At 41.2% G+C, this 21,319-nt stretch overlaps 2 protein-coding genes across 15 annotated transcripts in view; one reads left to right on the top strand and one right to left on the bottom strand.

The window, feature by feature from the left end:
- Positions 1 to 1,196: 1,196 nt before the first annotated feature.
- On the bottom strand, positions 1,197 to 7,167 carry LOC109883497 (queuine tRNA-ribosyltransferase catalytic subunit 1). The gene is made up of 9 exons (XM_020475538.2): positions 5,978 to 7,167; positions 4,874 to 4,942; positions 4,454 to 4,592; positions 4,139 to 4,333; positions 3,803 to 3,941; positions 3,597 to 3,672; positions 3,296 to 3,405; positions 2,823 to 2,907; positions 1,197 to 2,733 (listed from the first exon to the last, which is right to left on the bottom strand). Exons 1-9 carry the CDS (start codon positions 6,263 to 6,265, stop codon positions 2,581 to 2,583), a joined length of 1,254 nt encoding a protein of 417 aa, XP_020331127.2. The 5' UTR covers positions 6,266 to 7,167; the 3' UTR covers positions 1,197 to 2,580.
- Positions 6,525 to 21,319, top strand: part of LOC109883493 (dynamin-2) — a 42,319-nt gene continuing 27,524 nt past the window's right edge. For 13 of the 14 annotated variants that reach the window (XM_031834871.1, XM_031834865.1, XM_031834868.1 and 10 more), the window contains exon 1: positions 6,619 to 7,033. In XM_031834871.1, the coding sequence (XP_031690731.1) occupies positions 6,873 to 7,033 (161 nt within the window). In that variant the 5' untranslated portion in view covers positions 6,619 to 6,872. Of the gene's footprint in view, positions 7,034 to 21,319 lie in introns of all 14 variants that reach the window. The other variant, XM_031834866.1, reaches the window with a different exon arrangement.

The raw sequence follows: 21,319 nt of genomic DNA on the forward strand, positions 1-21,319 counted from the left end.
CCCAAAATATCGATGTTTTGTTCCCCAAGCCACTTAGTTATCACTTTTGCATTATGGCAAGGTGCTCCATCATGCTGGAAAAAGGCATTGTTTGTCACCAAACTGTTCCTGGATGGTTGGGAGAATTCGCTCTCGGAGGATGTGTTGGTACCGTTCTTTATTCATGCAAAATTGCAAAATTGTGAGTGAGCCCACTCCCTTGGTAGCGCTCACCTCGTCTTCTCCGGACAAGCTTTTTTCCGGGTGCCCCAAACAATCGGAAAGGGGATTCATCAGCGAAAATGACTTTACACCAGTCCTCAGCAGTCCAATCCCTGTACCTTTTGCAGAATATCAGTCTGTCCCTGATGTTTTTCCTGGAGAAAAGTGGCTTCTTTGCTGCCCTTCTTGACACATGGCCATCCTCCAAAAGTCTTTGCCTCAATGTGCGTGCAAATGCACTTACACCTGCCTGCTACCATTCCTGAACAAGCTCTGTACTGGTGGTGCCCCGATCCCGCAGCTGAATCAACTTAGGAGACGGTCCTGGTGCTTGCTGGACTTTCTTGGGCGTCCTGAAGCATTCTTCACAACAATTGAACCACTCTCCTTGGAAGTTCTTGATGATCCGACAAATGGTTGATTTAGGTGCAATCTTACTGGCAGCAATATCCTTGCATGTGAAGACCTTTTTGACGGCACGTGTTTCCTTACAGGTAACCATGATTGACAGAGGAAGAACAATGATTCCAAGCACCGCCCTCCTTTCGAAGCTTCCAGTCTATTATTCGAACTCAATCAGCATGACAGAGTGATCACCAGCCTTGTCCTTGTCAACACTCACACCTGTGTTAACGAGAGAATCACTGACATGATGTCAGCTGGTCCTTTTGTGGCAGGGCAATGTTTTTTGGGGATTCAGTTCAATTGCATGGCAAAGAGGGACTTTGCAATTAATTGCAATTCATCTGATCACTCTCCATAACATTCTGGAGTATATGCAAATTGCCATCATACAACCTGAGGCAGCAGACTCGGTGAAAATTAATATTTGTGTCATTCTCAAAACTTTTGGCCACGACTTTAGATAAAGGCAATATTCTTAGAGAATTCATCCAATAGGACTACAATATCCCATAAAATAATCTAATTCAAGTGACACGCACAGACTTAGGTAAAAATGTGTCAAACGTGTTGATTCATGAAAGAATAACTTGCTCATTACTATTACATGTTTATTATTATATGTTTAGCATTATAAACTAATAACTGACAGGTATTAACAATTACAACCCATGTATAAACTCTGTAGCCTATACAGGGTTGCTTTATTTAAAGATCTCGTCTCTCAACTAAAGGCAACAGGTGCTTTTACAACTGCAACGTAGCCTATTAAAGCTTTAATTACATGTCTTACAATGAAAAACTGAAACAGAAAGGACCTCAATTTCTAATAGAAAAACAGGAACCAATCAAACAAAATGTTGTTTCTGGAACAAAAACCTAAACATTGGAATCTACAAAAAAATCTTGCCTATTGTTTTCCAATGTGTCTTTGATCCTGGTTTGCTTCAATGGCAGATTATGACACATTATTCTCTGTCCTCCGACTGTTTTAACTGCTGGAACTCACTGTATTGGGTGTCATTTTTTGTTTGAGAAAGTAGCACTTCGGAGACACAGGAAATTGTGATCCCCTAAGCCACTTCCTTGAGAATTGGTTTGCCACTACTCTGTCTGCCCTCAGCATGCAAATCTGACTAAACCATACATGCTCTACTTCTCTGCTTTTGAACCAAAGTGGGTGGGTAGAATTCCCATTCCTTCCTATGAAACTTCTCCAGCATGTCAACTAAACAGATGGCGTAATCTGGCTCACATGCATTTTCATCGGGTTTTTTGCCCTCTAGTGGCCCAAAGTCAAAAGCACACAAATGTGGGTTCCTGTGTCCTCATCTCCTGCACAACAAAACATAACTCAATTATAGAAATGTATTTGCTTCCTCCTGCTGGTAAAGGTCGATAATAAGCCCTACGAAATGTTCCAAAATCTCTCTAATTGTTAGTTCATGACCACATTTCTGTGTTAGAAGTCATGCATGGAATTTAAAGAGGGTGGGCCGCTGGTCGGTAGCAATGGTAACAACTAAAAGTGTCTGAATATATCAGAGGAGACAGTTCCTGGACTTCAACAACACTACTCCACTCCTACATTATCATACACTGAAAAGGTCTGCAGAGTGAAAACTGGATGTCACAAAAGTACTGTATGTCTGACAGGAGTTGAAAGCAGTACAATGTAAATTCAGAACTTTCAACCGAATGTTTAGCATATAAATGACCAAAACAACTAACCGTACTGTAACAAAACATGAACGTAAACTAAATCATAAAGACAGTAAAATATCATTGAACGTCATTGAACCATTCAGGAGTAAGTCTGACAGAATATACAGGCAGAAGCAATTACCCAAGTGAAGCATAAAAGTAGAAAAGGCGATTTCATAACAAACCAAACCATTTTTAAAAAGGAGATCTGATTTCTCATATAAAAGGTCTTATTGGCCATTTCAGAGGAAGTCCCAGGCTGTATAAAGCAGTTTAATTCAATGTGATGTTGACTGTTCCTAGAGCATCCACCGCCCAGCCTGGATACTGTTCAGGAGAGGGGAACATTCTCTTCATGAATGTCCTCACAAAGTCTGGGAAGCGACCATCTATGATGCTCTGTCTCATCGACCGCATCAGAGTGAGCTGGACGCAAAGATAGAGGATAAGGTTATTATCTCATCTATGGCAAATAGTAACAAAAGGAAACCATTAACCATTATAGAAACACAGACCTGGTAGGAGATGTTGTGGATGGTAATGTGATGCATGGCTGCGGTGTCACTCTTGAACAGAGCATGCAGATAGGCCCGACTGTGCCTGGAGTCATTGGGGAGCAAAAGAAAACTGATAATGTATTTTTTTAAATTGATATATTTAACCTTTATTTAACTAGTTATAATATTTACAATGATGGCATAGGAACAGTGGATTAACTGCCTTGTTCAGGGGCAGAGCAACAGATTTTTACCTTGTCAGCTCGGGGATTCGATCTAGCAACCTTTTGGTTACTGTTCCAACGCTCTAACCACTAGGCTACCCTGACGTCCCATGAGAAAACAATGCTCAGAATCATTCAGCCTACAACTAAAAACATCCATTGAAGAGAATTGAGATTTGTAAACCAGTTTCTCTAACCCCTACATACTCCATTCCTTCAAACCTCCATATTCTGTCCCTCAGTGTACCAGGGTTAATATGCCTTTACCTCCGGCAGGTGGGACACTGGCAGTCTGGATCTATTGCCTGTAGGTCCTTGGCAAACTGCTTCTTGGTAATCGTCAGAGATCCCCACGGGACCAGGGCTGAGCCAAACCTCTGGGATGAAAGGAAGAAGATCACTTCATTATCATCATAACCATAATCATCAATATAATCATTATAAAGAAAGTAGTACTGCTATGGACTAAATGATAAAATAAGCTATTGGGTTTCTCTGCACTTGTGATAAGAATATTTATTTTGAAGTAAATTAATAGAGAGTAGGTGACTCATAATGGAATACTTACTGCAGTGCGTGTTGGGAAGACACAGTCAAACATGTCACAACCCAGAGCAACACACACCACCAGGTCTACTGCATAACTGTGACCCACAGCAAAACACATGAACCACATACATAGAAATATCTGTACGGCACGACAAAACATTTGCAACTTATGTCATTTATGCATGTAAATGTGCTGTTATAACATAAGGAAGATGGCAGCCATACCCAACCCCCATGAGGTAGCGAGGCTTCTCCCGAGGCAGGTGGTCTGTGCTGAGTGTCACCATCCTCCAGAAATCATCCTTCTCCTCACCTCCGCTCAGCCCACCAATAGCAAAGCCAGGAACATCCCGTTTTGTCATTTCTGTAAAAAGCACAGGAACAGAAAAATATTTTTAAAATTTCACGAAATTTGGTATCAGCATCTGCACAGATAATGTATTTTTCATTAGCTCTTTTCCACCGTATTTCCAAAAGAGACAGAGCAATTTGCTGTGCTGAATGGCTTTGAGGGAGGTTAGTCATCGATAGACATAGATGAAACAGGGGGGAACATCTTACCGTCTAGACAGGCTTTGCGCAGCTCTGCGTTCAGGCCCCCCTGGATGATGGCAAACAGGTTCTGTCTATCTGGATTCTTATTGGCTGCAATGCAGCGGTCCAGCCAGCGGATCGATCTCCACGTAGCCTCCTCCACCCGCGGCCCAGTCACTGTACTGCTGACCACGTCATCCAACTGCATCATGATGTCTGACCCTGGACAAAACAGAAATGGTGCGATATTAAAATTAAGAACAGGAGTACTACCTGAAGTATAGTGGCTTTACTTTCCAGAATGATTCATTGGGAGTGGATAGTGGATTGTGTCCTTCTTACCCAGACTGTTCTGTATGGCGATTGACTGCTCAGGACTCAGAAGGATCTCCTTCCCATCGTAAGGAGATTTGAACTTGACCCCCTCCTCAGTAACCTCAGATAGTTCAACAAGAGACACCATCTGAAAGCCCCCACTGTCCTATGAAGAAATGGTGGGGATTCAAGGAAAATTCAAACCAAAAACTATCTTTTGGTTTGTGTTTCAATAGTCCATCGTTGACATACTGTAGTCCCAAAATGTTTTTCTTGTCAGCACTCAATTTTTCAAGATATGTGACCTTCAAAATACAGAAATCCTCCTCATATGATGCATTTTGCATCATATGATGCTCACATATCTTGAAAAGCAGACATTTGGGTGAAAGAGACCCTTGTTCTTTTTAGCCCAATTAAGCAGTCAACACATTAGCTGATACTCACAGTCAAAAGGTTTCTTTTCCAGTTCATGAAGCCATGCAGGCCATTTGCTTTCTCAATCAGCTCAGGACCCTGTGATGGGACAGACAGACAACACATCCTCACTGTCTGCAGCACACCAGACACTGACAACAAAGAGCTGTCTACAAGGTCAATCATCTTTGATACACAATGTGAATAGCCCTAGCACCACTTATTAATGTAGCCATTGATAATGACTCTCAGTTCCATTACACATAAGAGTTATTGGATGAAGACGTCTTCTATACAGGGGAGTTTTGTTAAGAGCCCTGAAGCTCAGTCTGAACATTAACACGCATCACTTGCAGTACAGTTTTGGAAGGATAAGGACCTTATATCTTTCATATTAGCAATAAATCATTTTCAAAAAACAAAAGGTTAAATGTATACACAGCTTTATAGGGTTATACACAGCTTTATAGGATTATACACAGCTTTTTGTCACTGAAAAACACTGTTGGCCGCAACTGTGTTAAACCAGTTAAACAAGTCTACAGTAAGTGTGCATTTGCTCAATTATTTTGATGTGATATGAAAGTAGAGGGATTTATGTTTCTAGTACTGTACCGCAAGTGAGAATCAATTAACGTTTAGATGGAGTATTTGGCTGTTTTGGCTTCCTGGGCAAATTTGCCTTTAAAGTGCAAATCAGCAGTTGAAAGAATACCAAAAAAGCCTCTCCACCACTGTTTCACTAAAACGCTGAGGGATGGGGCTGGAGATATGTAACCATTCTCAAATTCATAGACAGAGCTATGGATGCAAGGACTGACCATCCATGATATCACAATTATAGCTTTGACCATGTTTTGAGGCTATACTGTGTTTGTTTACATTAACTTTGTTTACAAAGATTGGAGTAAAACAAAGTTATATTGTATATATTTTGGAGGCATGACAGTTGAACTAAGCTCATGAGGCATTTATAAATTATATTCTAAGAATCAATGGGTACATATCATTAATGTATAAATCCAAAAATGGATGTAGCAAATACTGATTGCCCCTTTAAACAGAACATGTAAGGTCCTTGGACTATAACGAGTAACGTTAGGCTCCTTTCTTACACTATTGGGCTACACTTACCGGCCTCATACCCAAGTGGTATGTGTTGCCAAGACAAATCTGACATCCCAGATCATCGAGTTGGTCCACAGTGATTCCCTTCATCGTGCCTTGTGTACCAACAGGCATAAACACTGGGGTGCTGACCGTACAGTGAGGGAGTTTGAGATCACAAGCCCTCGCTTTGGTCACTGGACATTCGGCGATGATTCGGAGAGCAAGAGGAGCAACGATGGAAACGGCTTTCTTGACAACCATGCCTGTTTCAAGGCTGCTCGTTGCAGCTCCTCTGGCTATGGGCGCAGCCATGTTGTTGCACACAGACGACGTCAACAAGCACGTGACATACCGGAACTACAGTAATGTAATATTTGCATTGAGTTGTAAAACATATGTCTTCATTACAATATCATTGACAGCAAACTCGTAGAAGCAATCCTTGCATGTCTTGTCATTTAATAATTGTATCATCAAGTATGAATTTGCCCATTGAAGCAATGTCCAGAGGTGAACACACCCCTTTGACGGTGAAAACAACTAGCCAATGAAAGGAGAGTGATTAGAGACGAACAGTGAGATTGACCAATTATTTAATTGACAGGAGGCGGTAGCCTTATCACCGGTTAGGTCGGATGTCGACTTGCCTGACCGGATGGTGGAAGTTTTGTTTTGTGAGTTTTCTATCCGTTTCGTTGACTTTGAGTATTTTCGTGTTTATAAGAACACGTTACTGTAATCCCACTAAATTGGAAGTTACACAATTTGTAAGCAGCATATTTTCCTTTGACAGAGTGAAGACAGGGCGGCTTGAAAGGTGGAATTCAACACTTCGGAGTAACCCGAGCACCTTGCTAACTAGTAACGTTAACGTAGTAGGCTAACGTTAGTTCGGGAGGGGAGCCGATCCAACGAAACCATGGGGAACCGGGGGATGGAAGATTTGATCCCCCTTATCAACAAACTTCAGGACGCTTTCAGTTCCATCGGCCAGAGTTGTAACTTGGACCTACCGCAAATTGCTGTGGTCGGTGGACAGAGTGCTGGAAAAAGCTCGGTCTTGGAAAATTTCGTTGGCAGGTTGGTGGTGTTCACTCAACTCAATTTGCAAAAGCTCCCTGGAGTCAGCTTTTAGTAAGACATTTCGCTAGCTAGATAACCAGTTGGTAAAGTTGTGAGATGATCCGTGCTCCTAAACGGGTATTTGGTCACATACTCATTTACGCACTTGGCGTAAGCAAACAAAACACAACGAAAGAGGAGGAACGAAATGTTGACGTTAGATGCGACGTTTGCGTGGCAAGCCAGGGCGAATGACAAATGTTTCAAAGGAAATCGTGAAAAGTTGCCTGGGGGCACTGGTCTAGGACCAGACATATTACGTAGTAGTATCTATTTATGTAAGGAAATAAAACTAAATGCAATAAATATGGACCAAATAACTTTGCTATCTAGCGTTTTGGGGGCAACTTGCTCCTGCAATAGTGTCAGCGGTTGTCAGCAGGGCCGAACACGGAAATTAAATCAGGCTACTTCAGTCGACTGATCAATAGACTAGATTGATAACTTAATTATTTGTGTATTGTAGACTGTTCCCAGTACACATTGAATTGTTTTACATTTGAGATGTATGTAATTTATAACTCTCTGGGTGACATGATGACATTACACAACAGAACACAACTAGCTACAGTAGCTGCTTGTTTCAGTCTGGCATGGCTATGTTGGGCATAATCTGTATGGAGTGTAGTCTAGAATTTAGGTATATGAAAAACATTTAGTTGAATATTAGGCTGCTTGTCCCCCTTTAATCCACTTAAATATGATGCCACAAAGAGGCCAACAACATTGGTTTCCCAGAGGTGTTTGCATAGGATCTGCTGTTGTGTATAATTTCTATACCCTTATGAATTGTATACCCTTTGCCTGTAAAAAACAAAAAATATTACCGGTAGTTAGGCAATGTATCCTGCGTAAATATGCTGTATAGTTTTGTGGGGTCCAAAGAACTTGTTTATAGTGGGTGAGTACAGAGATAATAGGTGGGTGTAGTGTAGACTGGAGAAAAATGTATTTTGTGTGATGTCACACTGGTGTTTAGCCCTTGAATGACTCTGTTACATTACACAAGTCATTGGAGGAAGGAGTTTTGTTAATATCCCCAACGCTCGGTCTGAACATTAACGCCTTGATCACACTGACAGTATTTTGCATTTTGGTACACCAGGAGTACATTAATTTCCAATGGAACACTGCGTTTGCCGAAGGTATGCGTCCAACTGTACGCATAGACAGCTTGACAAAAATGTTAGCAGAAGGTGAATGTTAAACTTTTGTTGCACAGCATCCAGATGCTGCAAACCATTTTGCGCAAGAACACTGTAGGTGTGATCGAGGCGTGACGTGCATCGCGGGAAATAATTTTCTAAAACGAAAGCATAAATTGATATACACCTTTTTAATAGGGTTAGGGTTACTGTTCTCACAACGCCATATCTCCATGTTACAGCGCATGTTTATGCGAGACAGATGCTAATTGGCTATCTAGCATGCTATGAACACCTGTGTGTGACGGAAGATGGCTGCCAGAAACGTGTTGTCACTGAAAATACTGTCAAGTGCAACTGTGATAAATCCTGCTAAAACATTGTATAGTAAGTGTATGTTTTGCATAGTGAAATGATATTGGTGTAACATTAAAAGTAAAGGGCTTCATGATTTTAGAATCGATTCACGTTTAAATTGAGTTTTTGGCTGCCAGAGCCAGTCTACCTCTGAAAATAACAACATAAGATCCTTGGACCTTAATGAGTAATGGTAGACTTCTTAAGAGTACATGTTGGGCTAACTGGTGTTCTGCCCTTGTTTCAAAGGGAAACCTAGGTGTAGGCTGGTCTCCCACTGGTCTATTTATAAGTTCCATGCCACACCCGGAAATCGGCAGCGGGACAGGACCCACTATGCACAACCTATATCATGGCAGTCTCACTAGGCAACAGCCTATACTTTTGTGTTGCGCATAATCAATCGCCTAATACTTTCCCCCTATAATGCATTGACTGTCCCTATCACTCACTAACCCAGTTTAGTGTTGGCTCTGAGGAGACTGTTGGATAGGATGTGTGTATGATGTATAAACAACAGGTGTGTACCTGGCCCTGTGGGGTCTGTCATCATTTCCTATTTTCTCGCTAGCCTAGTCTGTTTTTAAACAAAAATGATCTATCAGCAAGAAATAGGCATTCAATAGAATTTCATGACTATAGCATTGTGTTGACTCACAGCTTATTGCAGAACTAGGCAGCTCATCATTTCCACTTGAGTGCTTCCTCTTTCTCACCCCATTTGATTGTTTTCCCATTTGCCTGTTTGTGTTGTGCGCTCTAACCCACAGCCCTCTTTAACAGGCTGGTCCTGTCTCTGTCTCCCACATCAGCAGTGTGTGAGATCACCCTTCATATAAAGACACAAAACAAGCACCCATGAAAGCAGCTTGTTAAGCAGGTTTTCCCAATTCAAAGACTCACTCAGAAGAATATTACACACACACACACACACACACTTTTTCTAGCTATGCATTGCCTTGCACCTCAAATACATGGAGCATTTCCATAGTCAAATGGGAACATACTAGATGACCACTCAACACACACACACACATGTAGTTTCAGATGAGGGACTTTGTGCTCAAATAGCACTTGACAGATGTCTGCTGTAATTAACGTTAGTCATTTGCTGCTGACCTCAATTTTCCTGCCAGAAATGACCTCCCACATTCCCCTGTTGACAGCTCTTAGGGAAGAAAGCTGACACACAGGTGCACACGCAAACATGCCTACACAAATGCACAACAAAGCATTTAGAGTTATGCCCATATGAGAGGGACGTGTAACGGGGGTCAGTGTGATGCTAACAGCTTAGCTTCCTCCACTGTCTGACTGCCCTTGCCTGGCTACCCAGACACTTTGCTCTGGCCAAATGCTACGCCACATCCACAGACCTTAGATCCAGACCCATTGCTGAGAAGGAACTGAGTACCTCTGACACTTTACTGAATTTTGAAGACATTCTGGGCTGTCTGATTGGTCCTGAAACCAATGGGTTGGGCCAGAGCACGTGGGTAAAGCAGCTGTTTAAAAATGTGTTGTTGGCTTTGATACTCTGATTAGAGACGATCCAATCGATGATGGCTTTGTTTTGTATGAGGACCCTGGTCACCACAAATGACTTCAGTGATGGCAGTCTCAGACTAAACAATTTAGTATGAGTTGTCAGGCCCATACTGGGCTTGAACCTGTGATCCTCTGCTTTGCAACACACGTGACCGCCCTCAACAACCTTCCAACTGGTTACGCCACCCAAAATATATCCAAATTGTATTGTTACCACCACATCAACATTAAGGGACATGGGCAGCTGTGAGGAGGAGGGTTTATTCTCCAGGTCTTTAACTGTTTTCCAGAATTGGTCCTTAAAGTAACTAATGTTGGCCTTCTGGATGGCCTGAGTGCACTTATTTCTCATTTGCCTGAACGAGAGCCAGTCAGACTGAAGATGCTTGTGCCGAGCCTTTTGCCACATGGAATTCTTGAGGTGGAGTAACTCTGCCTGAGCACAGTCGAACCAGGGCTGAACCTGTTTTTAATTCTCATTTTCTTTATGGGGTGTTTTTGTTAACAATACCACTTAAAATATAAAAAATAAGGTACAACCGTCTTCGACAAAGGGAATCAAGTGGATTCTATACAAATTTAGAGGCCAGGTCATAAAGGAAGGCTTGCTCAGTTTTAAATTTTTTGTCAAGCTTCTATGGCAAATCAGGACAGGTTGTTTTGCTGAGCAGCCATTGCGAACACAGGCTGTAAAACGGTGATCACTAAGGTATCATTGTGATGTTTTCTGTAATGACCTATCAGGATTATTTGTGAGGATAACACCAAGTAGAGTAGCCATTGGGGCGCCAGGTAGCCTAGTGGTTAGAGCCGACAAGGTAAAACTGTTGTTCTGCCCTTGAACAAGGCAGTTAACCCACTGTTCCTAGGCCGTCATTGAAAATAAGTATTTGTTCTTAACTGACTTGCGTAGTTAAAAATAAATAAATAATAATAATAATAATAATAATAATACACATTTGGATGTTTGGAGTCATACCTTGTGGGATTGGTAATAATCTGAAAGATGTAGCGAGTCCCATTGCTTTAGGAGTTGGTCAGGTGGTTTAAGCATGTTCCAGTTAAGGTCACCTAGCAGGACAAATTCAGACTTAGTGTAAGGGGCCAGGAGGGAGCTTAGGGCAGGTAGGGTACAGGTCGGTGCTGATGTTGGCCAAAAACACCCAGCAACAGTCGGAGCTATTTGAAAGTTTAATGCTTAAAACCAGAAAATTAAATTGTTTATGGACACACCTGGTAAAGTTTGCCACTCCACATTTGGAAGATCTGTCTTGCTGAAAAAGGTTATAACCAGAAAGGTTAACATCAGTGTTCAAAACACTCTTTCTTAACCACGTCTCAGTAATGACCAACACATCTGGAGCTGTGAACCTACACTTTTAATTGATACATTTTAGGCAATAAGCTTCTAGTGTTAACGTGCAGAAAACCCAGGCTTTTACGAGAGCAGAAATCAGTGAAACCGATATCAGTGCACAAGTCAGAATTGGGGCTAGCAACAGTAGATGAGCCAGGGTCTACATGCACATTTCCAGATATCATCAGCAGTAATAGTCAGGGCACGGCAGAGGACAGCGAGAGCTCTGCAATGTTGATGTCTTGTGACATTTGAATGTGCATCAGATGGCAACAAGATCATATTGTACAGTTTCATCAGGTAACATGAATATAAAGCAGACAAGATGGATAGGATGGGGTGCCAAGAGTCCATGTAACCAGTAGAGTCAGAGTGCCGAGTGTGGGAACAAACAGTCTGTCCCACGGTTGGGTAAACAAGCAAGTTCATAGTCAACAAAGTGTGCAGGAGTCATGAGGCAAATAGCATAAAGCAGAATAAAGAAATATATAAGGACTTGGGGCTAGCCGTTGTAAGTTCAGAGTCACTCGTCCCAACAAGAGCTTGTGAGAGTAGCTCTCTGAGTCCAGTAGGCTATGAAAGTATGATAGAAAATAAATCAATAGTAGGCCTATCCTAGTTAATTGAAGTGTTTCTGAGTAAGTTAATTAGCCTATCTAAAATTCAGATCAGTCCAAAGTCTGCAGTGTGTGTGTAAGTGCATGTGTGCTGGAGGTGAGTGAAAGCCCGGAGGGGGGGGGGAGTGTGGTGGGGGTACCTATAACAAACGGGGAGACAGGCTAGGGCAGACAGTGAACAGATTGCCAGGTGGATTCCAAGCAGCAGTGCAGCAGGCAACAGAAGTAGATGTCACAGCCACTTGGGAGAAGCTTTTTTTGGGAGGCAGATTCCCCAAAATTCCCAAATCCCAGCTATCTACCTAAAGTAGCTAGCAAGTCTCTGTCCACCAATCTTAACACTGAAGGGTTTGGGTCCTGATGCCGATCAGTATGGCATTTAGGCTGTTCGAAATGTTTTCTTCTGTTTTGATGTTGTTTTTAGGTATCTTTTTGTTACATAAGTTCAAATCAACATGTATTCGTCATATGCACAGGATACAGCATAAACGGTGCAATACATTTATTTTCTTGTGGACTTCCTCAACACTGCAGTAATAATACAATTACCAGTAAAACTAATACTGTCATTAATAGTATAAAAGTTGACAAAGTAATTCAAAAATCAAGTAATATACTACGGACTGGCCGTAGTATATGTCTACTGCAGCAACAATGAATGAGTCCAGCAGTGGGAATACACCCTAGAAATTAGAGCAGCTCTTGTTCTGTCCCGCCTTGGCTGCCTGCCTCCACACTTTTGTTGTGCTAGGTGAATTCCGTTGAGCTCTGATGTCATCTAGCCTAATGGTTGACTGGCAGCTGATTAAGTCTTTGACTCATGTGTTCCTCTTCCATTGATTATGACGTTTCACAACATGCAAAAGTCAGTTCGGTTGTCAGTGAAATGTACCACCGCAAGATATCTTGTAATGAGTGGTGTAGCAGAAGTTGAAGTAGGCATTTCATAAGGCAGTCTAATTGAATGTGGACCTCCGTCTTCCAGGTGCCCTGCTGCTATTGACTGTCGCTGGTCAGGTGGGATGGCGTTTATCCCGTGGTATTCTGTTCATGTTGGAGACGTGATCGACTTTCCTTGTTGTTCCCTGAAACTAAAAACACTCAAACTGGACCGTTTTATCTCAATCTCTTCATTCAAAGACTCAATCATGGACACTCTTACTGACAGTTGTGGCTGCTTCGCATGATGTATTGTTGTCTCTACCCTCTTGCCCTTTGTGCTTTTGTCTGTGCCCAATGTTTGTACCATGTTTTGTGCTGCTGCCATGTGCTGCTGCTGTGTTGTCATGTTGTGTTGCTGCCATGCTGTGTTGTCATGTGTTGCTGCTATGCTGTGTTGTCTTAGATCTGTCTTTATGTGGTGTTGTGGTGTCTCTGGTCGTGATGTGTGTTTTATCCTATATTTTTATTAGATTTTTTTTGTTTTTTAATCCCCCGTCCCTGCAGGAGGCCTTTTGGTAGGTCATCATTGTAAATAAGAATTTGTTAAATGACTTGCCTAGTCAAATATAAAATAAAAACACTCACTCACTCAGCAACTGTGTGTCTATGTACATAAGGACAACCAAAGGGTTCATATCTGACTTTTCTGACACCCAGGAGGATATTTTGAAATACTGGTTAAAAGCTTCTGTGTGTTTGAGCATGGCAATAAGCTAACTTAGATGACCTAGGTTCCTGTCCAGGGTAGAGGTCGACCGATTATGATTTTTCAACGCCGATACCGATTTATTGGAGGACCAAAAAAGCCGATACCGATTTAAATCGGCCGATTTTTAAATAATACTAAGAATTATATTTAAAAAAATATTAATATAAAATATTTGTGATAATGACAATTACAACAATACTGAATTAACACTTATTTTAACTTAATATAATATGTCAATACAATCAATTTCGCCTCAAATAAATAATTAAATGTGTTCAATTTGGTTTAAATAATGCAAAACAAAGTGTTGGAGAAGAAAGTAAAAGTGCAATATGTGCAATGTAAGTAAGCTAACTTAAGTTCCTTGCTCAGAACATGAGAACATATGAAAGCTGGTGGTTCCTTTTAACATGAGTGTTCAATATTCCCAGGGAAGAAGTTTTAGGTTGTAGTTATTATAGGAATTATAGGACTATTTCCCTCCTATACCATTTGTATTTCATTAACCTTTGACTATTGGATGTTCTTATAGGCACTTTAGTATTGCCAGTGTAACATTATAGCTTCCGTCCCTCTCCTCGCTCCTACCTGGGCTCGAACCAGGAACACAATGGCAACAGCCATCCTCGAAGCAGCGTTACCCATGCAGAGCAAGGGAAACAACTACTAGAAGGCTCAGAGCGAGTGACGTTTGAAACGCTATTAGTGCGCGCTAACTAGCCAGCAATTTCACTTCGGTTACACCAGCCTCATCTCGGGAGTTTATAGGCTTGAAGTGTTTGTTTGACGCATGTTTGACGCACAACGAAGAGCTGCTGGCAAAACACACGAAAGTGCTGTTTGAATGAATGTTTACGCGCCTGCTTCTGCCTACCACCGCTCAGTCAGATACTTGTATGCTCAGTCAGATTATACGCAACGCAGGACATGCTAGATAATATCTAGTAATATCATCAACCATGTGTAGTTAACTAGTGATTATGATTGTTTTTTTTATAAGATAAGTTTAATGCTAGCTAGCAACTTACCTTGGCTTACTGCATTCACGTAACAGGCAGTCAGTCTCCTTGTGGAGTGCAACGGTCGTTATTGCGTTGGACTAGTTAACTGTAAGATTGGATCCCCCGAGCTGACAAGGTGAAAATCTGTCGTTCTGCCCCTAAACGAGGCAGTTAACACACCGTTCCTAGGCCGTCATTGAAAATAAGAATGTGTTCTTAACTGACTTGCCTAGTTAAATAATGGTGTAAATTTTTTTTGCTTGAAATCGGCCCTTATTAATCGGCCATTCTGATTAATCGGTCGACCTCTAGTCCAGGGTGAATAAGTAATAGAGGGGCACTAGCCTAACCCTTGTTGCTCCCCTTCTCAGAGAGTCATCTGACATGGCTGCATCTATAAACACCTGTACTCGAATAAACAAATACCACACTAAGGACAATAAAAACGCTATTAGCAGATGCTGCCATTAATTGGTTACCACTTTCTGTAGAATGGTTCTGTGTGCTGAATTGCACTCTGGTATTAATAAAATGTCATTTTCCATGCTTTTCCCTTTTATGTGTGTTATTGGACTATGAATAACTTGATGTAGATCATTGAGGATCTTGTGGTCTCCACTCTGGCTCTCTGTGTGGCTGTTGGACTGTGATGTCATTGTCCCTGGGGGCGGGAGTATGGAGGTCATATCTAGCTGTACAAGCTGGTTGGGGCTGGGCTGTTATCTGATTTGCTGTGCCAGTGCTGGTAGAGGAGACTAGTGGACTGTGAACCTGGGAGGTGACCAGGAACTGACTGACTCACATGGTTTGCGAATTGGAAGGTTTTGCCTAAATGGTAACAAATTAAGGGGAAATTATGCAAACCCCTTGGAAGGAAACGCAATAGGAATGTTGACCATCTAAAATCTGTCTTGTACATCAAGCTGCATCTTTGCAAAAGCTCAGTCACATACATTGTCCACTCAGCTTTTGTAGTCTATTTGATTCTTGAAAGTGGACTGAAAGCCTGGCGAGGCAGACAAACTTGAGGCTGTGAATGTGGGAACCATAATGATAGAGGTCTAAGATGCCACATGAGTTAATCACACGCCTCTCACCAAACCTCAGACCCATGTTTGTGTTCCACACCCCTCCTGGTAAACCATACAGTGACCTCAACATTTCAGTCTACTACACAGTCATCCACGGCCACAGTCTACTACAGCGTCATCCAGAAACAGTCTACTACACACAGTCTACTACATTAATCTTAATCTTTTTGCATCTTAATGAGAACAGACAGACATTATTAATATTTATAATTTATTTATTGAACATGCTAACCTTTTTGTCTTAAACATTTTACTATGGAACCATTTTATATTTAGATCAGGCCAGTACTCTACACAGACCTGCGCACCATAACCAGTCAGAGCTGCATTAGGCCTATGTGCAAATAGCCATTGCCATATATGGATCTGCCATTCTCTTTTGAACTGGACTGTGTTTACAGCATGATCGGTCACTAGTAGATGCACTTGTTTTGAGATCAAAGAGAGAGCTGCATGTAGCCATCTGTGCACGTGTTCATATTCCTTGCTAGTTAGTGAGTTATTATCCCAGTTATAGCTAACTTTTAGTCAACAATGGAGTGGTTGCTTCATAGAAGAGTTCAAAATGTGTGCATTTCTTGCCATCTTTGAAAAACGAGTCCGTTAAAGAGCTTTGGTCTTAAAGGGGCAGTGTTGTATTTTGAGACTATTGAATAAACTTAGTGGAATAATAGGCAGACTGTAGCGTAATTTGTCTGATTCTCGGTAATAATGGTATGGGAGTAATGCATTTTATTTTGTAAAGGGGTTTCTTGCATCAAACACATTTTCAGTCACCTTATCTGAAGGACAGGTGAATAAACATGTTAATGTAAGGCCCTGCATGTTTTTTTTTTTTTTCAAAAGTCTCATGGAATGTACAGTTGCTGCTCCACTAAAAGTTTGCAATTATGCTGCGGGGCTTGGAGGTCATTTGTGTTTTAGTGCAGTACCCTGCGTCACCACTTCATTGCTCCAGACCAGCTAATGGGGGAGTTAGAGCACTGATTATGCTTTTGGTTTCTACTGTGTCTCCCTGACAATGAATGGGCAACATAAACCTAAATGGAAACTGATAATTGTGCACGACTTCAGTATTACTTACTAAAACACTTGTTACACTAAGGTTATTTAATTTTGTTGGGATTATTTTGCTTTTACTGTAGGCCACTCCTGACCGGTCATGTTGTACAGCACCTGAGTGGCGCAACGGTCTAGGACTCTGCATAGCAGTGCAAGCTGTTGCAACAGATGCTGGTTCAATTCTCATGCCGGCTTTGACTGGGAGACCCATAAGATGACTGCAGGTTTTTGTATCTCTCCCTCTAAAAACAGAAATAATTCTAAATGACAAACTGGCTTTATTTACAAATCACTTCATGTTCATGAATGGCCTTTTTCTCATTTTACGTAATATGAAAACTAAATGAATATCCAAAATATATATATATTTTTAAACCAAGCGATTATTATTAATTTAGAATAAAAGCCTGTTGAATATTCTCATAGATATATTATTATTAACCCTCTTAGCAGGACAATATATATTGGTTCCCAAGGGGGGGGGGGGGCATTGCACACTGGCAACACCTTAAGGGGCATTGCACTCATAATGGCGCTGACTAGGGAAACATTCCCGTTGTTCTGTTCTTAGTGCCAGTCTGCACTTTCAAACTAAAACAATGTAACTAATAATGCTTTCGTTAATAAAATAGTGATAAAAATACTCTTTCAAAATGCCAATGTATGTTTAGTTATGGATCCATAATGAATTACTATGGGAATAAATATCCCTGAATTACAGAAATATTGGAACAAAGTTGTCTAATGAAGGTAAACAAATTGTTGTTGACTGGAATATACTCTTTCAAACACACATGGTCACGTTGTAAAGCACCATTATGGATATTAGCAGGGCTATATTTTGGCCTTTATGGGCAGTGCACAATTGAACCAGTGTTTCTCTCCCTATAAAAACAGAAATAAACGTTTAGAAATTTACAAATATTATTTTGGCCTTTTTATTCAGATTACAATGCCTCATTTTTTAATAAAACAAAAACAAAAAACGAAATAACCTCAAATATCGTTATATATATATATATATATCAAGTTGATGGCAGTCATAGACTAGCACCTACATAAAGCTGAGTGACTCACTCATTCATGGCTTTGGATCAAAATAAATAAGTACCAACATGCTTTCTCATAGTCTTTAATAAAGAAATGTTTTGGCCTGGACACCATGTACAGTATTATAATAGCTGATTATGGGCTATACCTTCACCAACACCTCTCAGTATTTTAATATATTGTGGATGGGGGCCCCCCGAGTGGATGGGGGATCCTGCAGTGCAAAATGCTTTGCTACAGATGCAGGTTCGATACCCGTGCCGGCCGCCACCGGGAGACCCATGAGGTGGCGTTTGGTTTTCATTTAGATTCCTCCAATCCTCTATATGTAAATATTGGCGGAGAGTCATGTCATATTTCTTTATATAATGTAGGCCTACCGTAGACGACGTGAGTATCACTAGTGTTGAATAATGTGCTGTTAAAAGTGGTGTAGGTCTTATTTATTTATAGAGCATATTGAAGTTAGAAGCAATAGGATTTGAAGCAATAGCCTACAATTATTTTAGAACCATTCCCGCTGCTCTGAGACGAGCACAGGGATTGTTCTTGATATATCAATGAGATTTTTATTTTCTCTGAATCTCTGTGTATTGGTTAGACTAGAATTAGAAAATGTTATGTTCTTAGTGTAACCTTTTTATTTAACTTGGCAAGTCGGTTAAGAACAAATTCTTATTTACAGGGACAGCCTACTCCTTCTTTAGCTAAATTTAGCTAGATTCTACAGATAGCCCAGTACTGTACTCCAGACCGTCACGTTGTACAGTGCCGTATTTTCCTTTCTGTCCTAATGGAAACCCAGAGTTTTTTTTGTTTTTCTTTTAATAGAAACACCATAATATTAATTAAGCAAGTACCAGTCAAAAGTTTGGACACCTACTCATTCCAGGCCTTTTCTTTATTTTTACTATTTTCTACATTGTGGAATAATAGTGAAGACATCACAACTATGAAATAACACATATGGAATCAGTTAAATTCTTATTTACAAGGACAGCCTACTCCTTCCTCCCCGTCGGGGAATTGAACCCCGGTTTCTCGCATGCCAGCACGACACGGGGATTCTTTAGCTAAATAGCCCAGTACTGTAGCCTACTCCCGACCATCACGTTGTACAGCGCCAAATGTTTGGTTGCACCCTAACGGAAACCCAGAGGGTTTTTTGTTTTTCTTGGAATAGAATAGCATAGCTATCAAATGCTTCTCAAAGATGCCCTCTGGTGGTCAAACTAGCACTAACTAGTGTTAATGGTACCAGTGGTTCACATTTAAATAACGTACCATAGAATTCTGCGGCACCATGCAAGCTGCGCCGCTGTACGCTGCAACTTTTAAAGGACGAACCACTGTATGCCCACACTGAACACCACACATTTGCTGCTACTGTAGTCAATGATAGAACAGCTATTTCTGTAATGTTATGGGATGCTTTTTCTCTCCATTGTTTTTAATGGTAGGCCACTCTGGTAGGCATACATTATTAAGCGGGTAAGGCCTCCATGTTCACAGTAAGCGCATGCCGGAAGTTGCACAGAATTTTGACAATGTTCAAATTTGCACTCCGCTGACCTTAAATTTGCACATTTCCCTCAAAATGTAAGAACATTGCTTAGAACTATAAGTTAAGCATAACTATAGGAAATCTAAGATGCGTCAAATAAATGATATGCAGCTCAGAGAAACCGCTATGCATTTGGTTTGCTAACTGGCTAGCTAAGTGGCTAGATGTCAAGCTTCTTGGTTTCAGCAGAGACATTCAATCTCCTCCTGGATCAACAACCCTGTTGCCTAAATTGTTTTGTGCGCCCAAAAATAAAAATAAAAATATACATTTTGAAATGGCGCCCCTTGTCTGCACTTCCGGTAATACTCTATACCCTGGAAAAAAGGGACATGAAGTGTATGACGGTATGAACATTGGATACCGCCCAACCCTACAGTAGAAGCACAAGCATTTCGCTACACTCACATTAACATCTGCTATCCATGTGTATGTGACAAATAAAATTTGATTTGACACAGTCTAGAACACATCTACTACACTGTCGACTACAGTAATCCAGGGACACAGTCTCCAAAACACAGTCAAGTAGTCTACTGCAGAGCTGAGAATATTTTAATAGGCCAGTCAGTCAATTACTGTCATCCAGTCTACTACAGTACATAGGCTACTCTGAACCAGACCATGCCGGGCTGCTTCCAGCCTCAGTATAACAGTCAGGGTTGGTTGAAGTTGGGAACAATTCCATTTCTGTTAGTAGATTTATTCCATAGGGATCCTATTCAAACCCTGATCTTGAATTTAGATGGAATTCACCCCAACCCTGATAGCTGTGGAATCCCTGGTAGTGAGAGGCAGATCAGAGGCAGAGGAGTGTTCAATGTTGGTTCTGTCTGACCCTTCTCTTTCATTGTATCTATTTTCTGCAGCATTGAAAGAGGGAGGCTCAGAGACTGCTGGTCTTTGCTTGGCCTATTCATAATGCATAGAATGATACACAATCTGTTCAGCTCCTCTATCATTTACAGCACATCAATAATGGACATGCACCCACATGTCCTCTCTTCCCTTCTAGTGGGGGCTTTTATGGCTGTATATCTCTGGATATGGTGTGTGTGTTAGGTCATGTATTTATTCTGTGCACAATGTGCATGTACTCACAGAAGTATCTTGTTCTGGCTGTGTCTCTGACTGTCTGTGTGATACTGTGATCATTTGTCTGTCTTTGTCCAGTTGAACTGATGAAGAGTGTGTGTGTGTGTGTGTGTTTGTGAATGGAGAGGAGGATGGGTCCAGTGAGTGGTGGGGATGTATAACTAGTGTAATGCATTAGAGGTACACAGATTAATCGGAATGGCCAATTTAATTAGGGCCGATTTCAAGTTTTCATAACAATCGGAAATCGGTATTTTTGGGCGCCGATTTGCTTTTATTTAACTAGGCAAGTCAGTTAAGAACACATTCTTATTTTCAATGGCGGCCTAGGAACGGTGGGTTAACTGCCTCGTTCAGGGGCAGAACGACAGATTTTCACCATGTCAGCTCAGGGGATCCAATCTTGCCACCTTACAGTTAACTAGTCCAACACAATAACGACCTGCCTCTCTTGTTGCACTCCACAAGGAGACTGCCTGTTACGCGAATGCAGTAAGCCAAGGTAAGTTGCTAGCTAGCATTAAACTTATCTTATAAAAAAACTATCAATCATAATCACTAGTTAACTACACATGGTTGATGATATTACTAGATATTATCTAGCGTGTCCTGCGTTGCATATAATCTGACTGAGAATACAAGTATCTAAGTATCTGACTGAGCGGTGCTAGGCAGAAGCAGGCGCATAAACATTCATTCAAACAGA

The sequence above is a fragment of the Oncorhynchus kisutch genome, linkage group LG10 (assembly GCF_002021735.2).
Source record: "Oncorhynchus kisutch isolate 150728-3 linkage group LG10, Okis_V2, whole genome shotgun sequence".
NCBI classification, from domain to species: domain Eukaryota; kingdom Metazoa; phylum Chordata; class Actinopteri; order Salmoniformes; family Salmonidae; genus Oncorhynchus; species Oncorhynchus kisutch.